Below are 9641 nucleotides of genomic sequence, written 5' to 3'. Positions count from 1 at the left end.
CGTCACATCTTTAACTGCAGCATTTGGTTTCCGCTGCCACAGAACAGATCTGAAATCCTAATCCAGGCCAGCCCTCTGGCGTCTTTCCACTCAGAGGCAGAGTCAATCTTCCTGAGTTGACTCAGCCTAAAAATCAGGAGTCAGCAATTACCCACCAAGAGCCCACACCCATGAAATGAAGGAACAGAACAAAAGACATTCTTTCTTTGTGACTGAGCCGATTTGGTCCCTCTGATGTGTGGATGCAGCACGAATGAGAACCAGCAGGGTAGGTACCAGAGGGATTAAGGTGGCGCTGTCTGGAGGACCAGAAGGAAAGAGGAAGGGTTGCCGGGCTGCGAGCTGCATCTTGAGTCCCCTGCTCTGCCACCTAGCACACGGCCCACACCCAGAAGACCCCTTGAGAGGATCTGTCCTGCAGCCTCTGTTTTTCTGTTTATTCCCAGGACCAAGCTTTGCAGAAACCGCTCATTAGATTTACTTCCACAATCTTGGGTGGTGGCTTTCTCCAAGGGGGGAATCATGGGATTTGGGATGCAAATTCCCAAGAAGAGGGTATGGCCATTGAGAGGTGGGGAGGGAAAGGCTTCACAAGATCTCCAGAGTGAGCGAAGGGCAAAAGAAGTATTAGCAATTGATGAGGCTCCAGGGCAGCCAAGCATCTGGCCTAACAGGGTGGAGGCAGTGGATTTTGGATTTGTGGGCTGAAAATTAAAAGCCACCAGTACAACCTAAACACACACACACACACACACACACACACACACACAAGCACGCACACACGCAGTCACACAGGAACACAAGCACAAATGCGTGCACTCCGACAAACACTGGTTCTTAGTTGTCTGTTGAGACTAGGGGGCACAAGAAGGATTGCCAAGGGCTGCGCCTGGTCCTCTCAGGACAATATCCTCACAGCAGTGAGATTCAGGGAGAGACTGTGGTGAATAAGGAAGAAGCCCTCGTCATCTCTGAAGAAAGGCTCACTGGAGGAAGAGAGAGGTAAGTATTCCTCCAGCCTCTCCCACATCAGGCTCTCAGCCCCTCCCGCCCCTCCACTCCCCATGCCCAGCACCCTCCACTTTGGCCACAGTGCTCCACTCAGAGCGACCACTTCCAAGTTCACTGGACATGTTCCCTTGATAATTTGGCAAAGCAAAGCACCTACAGAGGAAAGCTGCCTGCTCGGGGTTATCAGTCAAGACACCAAGCTTGCCGAAGTCAAGCCAACAAGCAGCATCTTTCCTCCCTCCCTGGTCACCGCCTCTGATCAGTAACAAAGGTGGGTATGCTCAGGGCAACCCTAGAAACTGGGTGCCAACCGGGGCCCTTGACCCATCCTCCAACTTGGCTTGTTTTGTTTTGTTTTGTTTTTGGCAAGGATGGGATTGAAGCCTTTTCCATCTCCCTGGCGGATGGGCTGGCTGGACACCATCTACTAATGGGGTTCTGCTGGGTTTCCTTTGCACATGTGCAGTTCCTTTGAAGTGAAATTCAATGCTTTCATCTTGACTATAAAGTGGTTCCAACAACTCCGGCTGAGGGAAACGATAAGATACAAATTGGGCCCACGTTACACATATTTTTCAAGTCTTGCTAAGAAAAGTTAAAAAAAAAAAAATGTTTGGGTGTATTTTGATCCACGGGTGGCATTTTCAAATGTGCAAAAAACAAAAAATGTCTTGGAAGAGATTCCTTGCTACTATGAAGCCGTCTTGCTCTTGCTTATCAGTTGTGAGAGAAACAACTCTACAACATTATGGGATCCAAACGGAAAGGACCAAAGGGGCTTAAAAGAGTACGTTACATGGAACAGGAAACCCCGTAGCACCGATCTGAGAACACAAGATAGATTGGCGAGTAGATGCAGCACCTGGAGCTACGCACTACTACGTTACCAAACCAAAAACTAGAAACCCAGGACGTTGGGATCACGACACCTGGATGCGAATGGTTTAACCAGGCCTGCTGCCTGAGGCAGTAGCCTCCATGACTGGGAGCTTCCAACACGTTCCAGGTCTGACTGGTTCCTGCAGAGAAACTGCAGAGTTCGGGTGCTATCGCCTGTCCAATCGCACAGCACGAAGCAACAAGGAAAAGCCCACGGGGGGCACCCCTGACCCGACCCTGCCACGGGCAACGTCTGCTGGGGGCCAACCTCCTTAGTCTATGGCTCCCGGGTGGATGCTGAGCACAGGGGGCTCCAGGCAAGTCGGAGAGTAGTTGAGGTGAGGTTCCTTGATCCACAACAGAGGCACCCCATTCTTCCCCTCCGAGTTCTTGCTGGAGTTCCGGCTTTTGAAGCGCACTAGCAGAATGGTGATGATGAGGATGCCAAAGATGGGAAAGGGGTAAAAGAAGACGAAGTAGAACAGGGCATCGTTGGAGCAGATGAGCGACTGCAGGGTGGAACCTGGAAGGCAGGAAGGAACCGTGAGGGCGGAGCCTGGACCCTGCCCCAGAGAGCTCACCTGCGCTGACGATGCTACCCCATGCACACTCCTGGCCCTCCTCCCCCTGCCGCCGGTGACTGGGAGACTTTTCCCTGGGTCTTTTCTCACAACACCCCACGTATTCACGAGTCATCTCAAAGGATGCATGCAGTGCCTCCATTTCCACTGAGATCTGTTATGACTGCTGGGACAGCCATACACTAAAGTTGAGTGTGTTGACCGTGAACTTGTCTAGGGTAGTGAAGACGCTGACTCCCGTTCATTCTTACCCTCCTGCGTGGTAGGAGGGTACCTCACATGTCCTTCTGTGTCTATTTTACTGTAGACTTCCATCTTGGGGAGTCTAGCAGTCCCTGGCCGCCTGCTTCAGGGAGCAGCTGGACTAGAGAGGGCGCTTGCTTACCATTATCAACTCACACGCCACTGTGAGCCACTGACAAGGTCCAGTGTCTGTGGCTCCACAGGGTGGACCTACAGCTGGGTACAAAAGGGCACGAAACCAGGAGTCCTGACACCAGGCCAGGGCTGCTCAGTGATGTATTAGCCTTCGGCAGGACTCTGACCGCTCAGTGATCTCAATGTTCACGAAGCTTAATAATTAAAGGTGTCCACCAAGGGCCAGTCCAGTGCGGCCTCAACTCTGTTTCTTTCATTCCTGATGCTGGGTGCACATTCGACTCAGGCTTTCTCTATTTTCCTTCCCATGGTACAGTTGTGTACACCATCAGAATTATTAAGAAAAGCCAGCACACATTTTTATACTTACGGCTTGCAAATGTATACATATCAAACCGCTGCTGGTCAACCACTTTCAACCCGCAAAAATTTCCATTTCACTTAACATGATGTTAAGAGGAGGTGATACAGGTAAAGAGAGAGCAGAGCAGCCCGAACCTCAAATCAAGATGGTGAGGCAGAGCATTTTGATTGAAAAAGGGCTGAATGCTTGAGATTTCTTTGGTTTCTGCATTCTAAGCCAACTCTATTAGCATAAACACCATTTTGGAGCCTGATCTACTCTACCTTTTGACAAAGGGTCAATCAAAAAAGCATTTCCTCCAGTCTTTGTTCAGACTGAAAGTCCCTCACAGGGTGGAAACCATGTTCGGGGCCATTCTGAGGCCACAAGCAGCTTGTGTTGCCTACAAACTCCCCAGATCTACCCTTCTAGGCTGAACCCACTAACTGGGCAAAATCTCCTGCAGCTACTTCTATCTCGGCCTCCGAAATAAGTGACCAGAAACATGAGGGAAAGCATGGTTGACGGGCTTTACTTCCCTTCTCCTTCCCGTGAGTCCGGAAACACTTGCTAACTCACTAGAGACAGACTTGGCACTCTAATGCTTAACAAAGAAACATCCAGCAAGACACTTGCACAATGAAAATATTACTGAAATAGACTTGAGTATAGGGCCAGTTGATCATAAAAGCCATATGTTCTGTCATCTCTTTAATTCCTAACCCTGTTTTTTGCATGGGTAACTGGGGGGGGGGGTCAGCTATGTGGGCCGGTGTATCAAATTCTACCACATCTCAACCCCTACTAACAAATGCCCATCGCAGTTAGGAAGAAGGCTTATTACCCACAACCAAGCTCTGAATTGACTTTACAGACACCTCAGGAACAACGGTGACGCCCCTCTTCTGTAACTAGGGAAACTCACTTGTGTCCAGAACCCGGATGCCGATGGGGGCAGACTCCTCTTCTGTTAGCCGGTACCATTCCTTCTGGGGGCTTGGCAGCCACTCTTCCACATGGCAGGAGTAGTTGCCTGTGTCGTGGGGGCTCGCCTCAAGCACTGTGAGCCGGTAGAGCAAGGGTGAGAGTCTCTGGAAGCGCAGCCTGCCCTCCCAAGGGCTGCCTTCAGGACCAAAGACAGCGTCAGGTCCCACGCTTAGCAGGACTGTCCTCTCGGTTGGATCCTCACCGTCCTCCTCTTCTGACATCTCCTCCTCCTCCTGTTCTTCACTGCCAAGGCTGCCTCTTTTCCTTCCACCTTTAGTCCTCAGGGAATACCAGGCCACAGCAAAGCGGGAGTCCTGGCTTGATCGAGACAGGATGCTGCAGTCCAGTTGGAAAGCTGCCTTCTCAGACACAGTAGCATTGGGGACCACTGTGTCCACCTGGAGGGCAGCGTCTGGGGAGCGACAAGGAACAGAAAAGGGAGAAGGAGCTGATTGATCTCCTTAGAACAAACAAAACAGGCCGGAAAGGTGGCTTACCAGTTCAGAGCTTGCCACACGGGACTGACAGCCTGAGTTCAAGCTGCCCTCGGTAAGCCAGATGCCCCAGGTTCATAGGAGACAGGGAGGTCCTGGAGAGATGGCTCCACGGTTAAGAACACTTGTTGCTCTTGCAGAGGATGGGGCCCAATTTCCAGCACCTAATTAGTGGCCTACAACCATCCTTAACTCCAGTTCTGGGAGATCCAATACCTTTTGCTCATCTCTATGGTTACCAGGCATGCGTGTGGTACACACACACACACACACACACACACACACACACACACACACACACACACACACACGCAAAATGCTCATATACATAAAATAAAATTTAAACACACCTTTAATCCCAACACTTGGGAGCCAAAGGTAGGCAGATCTCTGTAAGTTCAAGGCCAGCTTGGTCTAAGAATTCCAGGACAGCCAGGGCTACTTAATGAGACTTTGTTTTACCACCCCCATAAATAAATAAATAAATAAACAAACAAACAAACAAACAAATAAATAAAATGATTAAGCAAACAAGAGAGGGAGGGTGGCAGGGAGGAAAGATGGAGGGTGGGTCTGGACTGTGCACAGGGTCTCAGGCTTAGGGCCCGCATTGGGATCACACATGTGCCAAGATGGAACCTTGTGCCCGCTCGGCTTCCTTTCGTAAGCTGTGTAGAAATCCCCTTCAGGCGTCACTTCCCTCGTCAAAGAAATCTGCCACTGGGGGTTTTAGGAAGACTAAACATCTATCTAACTGGCAGGGACCTAGGCTGGCTTTCCACAAATGTCTGTCTCCTTCCACTCCACGGCGGGTGGGGAGGTCCTCTAATCTGCCAAGTGGGTGGAAGTTGGAGGAAATGTGTTCAGCCTCCATCCTCCACACTTCACTTCCAGGGACAGGCAGGTGGCTGTCTCCAGGCCAGATCTACAGCAGCAGCAGCAAGACAGCCGACTACACACACGGAAACCGACAACTCAAGGAGGGGACTTCTCCACCAGCAAGCACAGGAGAAGGGAACTGACGCCCCTCTCCTAAGGCAGGTGGGCAAACAGGGCACAGCACAGCTGTGGCTCTCCAACGTGCCATCAAGGCCAAGAGCAGCTCGGACCAGGTGTGGTGACAAGAAGGACTTGCAACATTACAAGGACCCCGAGAGTGAGCGTTGAGACGTCCAGAAGACACAAGGCAAGGCATTCGCGCTGGCAGGTTGCAAGCTCAGTTCCATCCATGTCCTTAAGGGATGGTTGACTTTTTGCTCTGATAAGAATCAATGGTGCTGTGATGTTGCAAGAGACACGGGATTCTGCTCATCTCAGCCTTAATTATATGTTAAATGTAACAATAATTACACCCAGTAATTATACGCATTTACACACTTTAGAAACAGCAACAGAGACAAGAGGAACAAAAGGCCATATGAGAAAGACATTAGTGCCAATGAAATTATTGGACGTGAGAGTGGAGGCTAGAGGCACTTGCTGCTTTCTGCTTAAACCTGCCCACTGAAAATCCACCTGCATGGTTTCTGAACACACGGCTACTATCTCAAGGTTTCTTTGCTATTAACCACCTGTTCCGATCTAAATGCATGCTTCAAAAAGAAAATGTTCTTATGACCTAGAATAATTATTGCTGGCTCCTTTTATTCCCCCTGTATAGCCTTGGCTGTCCTGGACTCGCTGTGTAGACCAGGCTGGCTTTGAACTCACAGCGATCTGTCTGCCTCTGCCTCCCTGAGTGCTGGGATTAAAGGCATGCACCACCATGCCCTGCTTACTTGCCAGTTTTAATTCTAAAAAAAAAAAAAAAAAAAATCTAAGCACCTGAGCACAAAGACAGATGCACAATTTTCCACTCACAGGGAAAACAAGTTGAGAGAGTTTAGAATACAAATATACAATATAAGTATTCATATACAGAACTGCAAACACTTTCTTTTTTAAGAGAGCATATTTTAAAAAGATTTATTTATTTATTTTATGTACACGGATGCTCTATTTGCATGTACACCTGCACACCAGAAGAGGGCAACAGGTCACATTATAGATGGTTGTGAGCCACCATGTAGTTGCCATGAATTGAACTCAGAACCTCTGGAAGAGCAGTTAGTGCTCTTAAGCTCTGGAGCCATCTCTCCAGCCTGCAAATAATTTCTTAAATAAACTAATTATATTCAGGACCATGACAGTTAATCTTTACTCTTGACTGTATTTCGAATCACCTAGGAGACAAACCTTTGAGCGTGTCTATGAGGGAATTTCCAGAGAAGAAAAGGGAAGGGAAGACCCACCTACAGGAAATGTGGGCAGCACCACACTCCGGGCTGGTGCCCTGGACTGACAAAAGGCAGAAAAGGAGAAAAGCCACTAAGTACCAGCGTTCCCATCTCTCTGCTTCCTAACGGGATGCAATGTGACCAGCTGCCTCACACTCCTGCCACCATGCCTTCCTCATGATGGGCTGTCTCTGCCAAATAAACCCTTCCAGCCTTCTGTTGCTGCTTGTCAGGTATTTGGTCACCATGACGAGACTAGTGCCTAAATACAAGCATCCAAAGTAATTCTGAACACAGATACACCGAAGGCTAGGGGGTCTTACCAGGTCGCATGACTGTGACGGCGGTCTGCCCAGCTGTGTCCTCAGCCCGTTTATACCACACGCCGCTGGGGCTGGGCAGCCACTCCTCCACACGGCAGCTGTAGGTCCCGCTGTCCTGCACTGCCACGTTCTGGATGAAGAGCCTGTACACACCGGAAGACGGGCTCTCCACGTGCAGCCGCCCCTTCAGGTTGTTTTTGGCAGCCTGTTCGCCATAGTGGAAGGTGGCATCTCTACTCAGGTGGGCCACTACCTCCCGCTCTGGGTGGTTGGGCTTCCACACGAACCACTCCACCATGAGCTGAGAAGCCATGCTGGTTCGGTTCAGGACCACGCACTCCAGCTGGATCTGCCGGGTCTCCAGGATGGACAGGTTGCCCTGGGCTTGACTGAGCTTCAGGCGGCTGTCTGAACAGGGAGGAAAGAACACTGTGACATGACAGAGAGCAGCAGCACACAGCGCCACTGAGAAGGTGGCTGAGCAGGGGCCCTTGGGGCACAGGAGAGCGTCCCCCTGAGTGACCGTGTGTGAGCCCAGCGTTCAGCAACAGCTGTCTCTGGTTCGGAGCCCTCAAGGATCCGCTGTTTGAGGGAGGACACACACGAGCAATAAAAGACTAATGAAGTCTTCTTGCCAGGAGACGCAGAAGAAGAGAGTTGTGTCTGTGAGCGCTGGGAAGACAGCTGAGCATGAGGTGGTAGGAACAACTGAAGGAGGAGAGGCCGCCTGGGAGTCATCAGATTGGCAGGTGACTGGGGTTTATGTGGGTTTAAGGGTCCTAGGATTAAAGTAGTTCAGATTCTGCCCAGCATAGTGCTTACAGCTTAAAATAAATTAGTCTCTCTGTGTCAGTCGTTGGGGAACCAGCTGGTTAAAGAAAACTGCTGCCTTAATAATTTACCGTATTAATTAATATAGAAAGAGTAATACTTCATTCAACAAATGAAGACTAGAGAGCAAAGTGTGTGGTTGATGGGAGGGGTAGCTAGTGAGAGAAGGGGCAGGCAAGAGCAGAGTGACAGCCCATCTTCCAACAGGGGCACACCTGAGGTTGAACACGCTAGGCACGTCCTGTGGTCCTGAAGTGGCACCGTGGTGCTTTGAGTGAGAACAGCCCTCACAGGCTCACGTGTTTGAATGCTGGCTTCCCAGCTGGTGAAACTGTTTGAGAAGGAAGCGTTGGGTGGTGCGTCCTTGCTGGAGGAGGTGTGTCACTGGGGCTGGGTTCTGAGGTTTCAAAAGCTTCCACCATTCCCAGTCTCCCGCCACCCCGTCTCTCTCTTCTCTCCCTCCCTCCCTCCCTCCCTCCCTCCTTCCCTTTACATGCCCCCTCTCTGCCTGGGGTTTGTAGATTAGATGTAAACTCTCTGGCTACTGCTCCAGACCCTGCTGCCAGCCTACAGCATGCTCCCTGCCAGGATTCACCCTCTGAACCGGTAAGCAAGGCCCAAGTCAAATGCTTTTTTTCATAAGCTGCCTTGGTCATGGCCATCTGTTCACAGGAATAGAACAGTAAGTATGTCACTCACCAACCCTTTTAAAACTGTGGTGTGAGCCACGGTTTCACTACGTTGCCCAGGCTAGCCTTGAGCTTCTGTAGCCTGGCAGACCATGAACTTGTGATCCTCCTGCCTCAGCTGTCTGAGGACCTAGACTACCGGCCCGCACCATTAGGCCTGGGCTAGGAGTAAACTTTCAAGCTGATCACATGATAGCTGGACTATGCAGAGCCAGGAGCACCAGCAAGGAAAACCCAGGATGATATGCACAGATGCTGAGCCTCCCAATGGCATCCTGTCAGGGTATAGAGAGAGCAGTGTAACATCAGCCAAGAGGAGATGGTCCTGACGAGGCTGGGAAAGCCAAACACCCACAAATGAGGGTTCCCTCCACAGAAGAAATGTCCCGAGCCATGGCTCTTGCTGACTGCATGCCTGCAACTTCATAGAGGGCTCCAGGGAACCTCTCAGGACCAGTAGATGCCAGCAGCCATGACTGCAAACACACAAAGGAGGGAACAACACCCCCGATCGACTCGTGAGGAGAGGGAAGGCCGACACACTCACTCTCTCTACACTTGAATGCTGCCTGGGTGTTTTATAGTGCACAGAAGATCAGTGTCACAAATGAAAGGCCAAACACCACACTGACGGGGAAAATGACTTTTCAACAGTTTGGCCAACATTTGCCTCAGTTAACTCTGGCCCGGTCTCTCTATCCCTGGCTACTGTGCTTTCATTCTGGATCCCCACCCCCTGCCTGCAAAGGCTCAGTAATGTGTGATTTCATCAGGAAAAACGGAAGGGGACAAGGACTAGAAAACAGAGATAAAGATGCAAACCATAAAATCAACTAAAAAAGCGAAAGC

General features: G+C 50.4%; 1 protein-coding gene across 1 annotated transcript in view; it reads right to left on the bottom strand.

Annotated features, from left to right (window-relative positions):
- Positions 1-1352: 1352 nt before the first annotated feature.
- Positions 1353-9641, bottom strand: part of Igsf3 (immunoglobulin superfamily member 3) — a 91033-nt gene continuing 82744 nt past the window's right edge. Inside the window, exons 9-11 of the mRNA XM_051165456.1 lie at positions 7273-7680; positions 4118-4591; positions 1353-2413 (exon numbers count right to left, since the gene is read on the bottom strand). Of these exons, the coding sequence (XP_051021413.1) occupies positions 2163-2413; positions 4118-4591; positions 7273-7680 (1133 nt within the window). The 3' untranslated portion in view covers positions 1353-2162. The remainder of the gene's footprint in view (positions 2414-4117; positions 4592-7272; positions 7681-9641) is intronic.

Source organism: Acomys russatus, chromosome 23 (genome assembly GCF_903995435.1).
Source record: "Acomys russatus chromosome 23, mAcoRus1.1, whole genome shotgun sequence".
Taxonomy (NCBI): Eukaryota; Metazoa; Chordata; class Mammalia; order Rodentia; family Muridae; genus Acomys; species Acomys russatus.
Note: the sequence above shows the minus strand (reverse complement) of the source record. Positions and strands in the feature narration are given on the sequence as shown.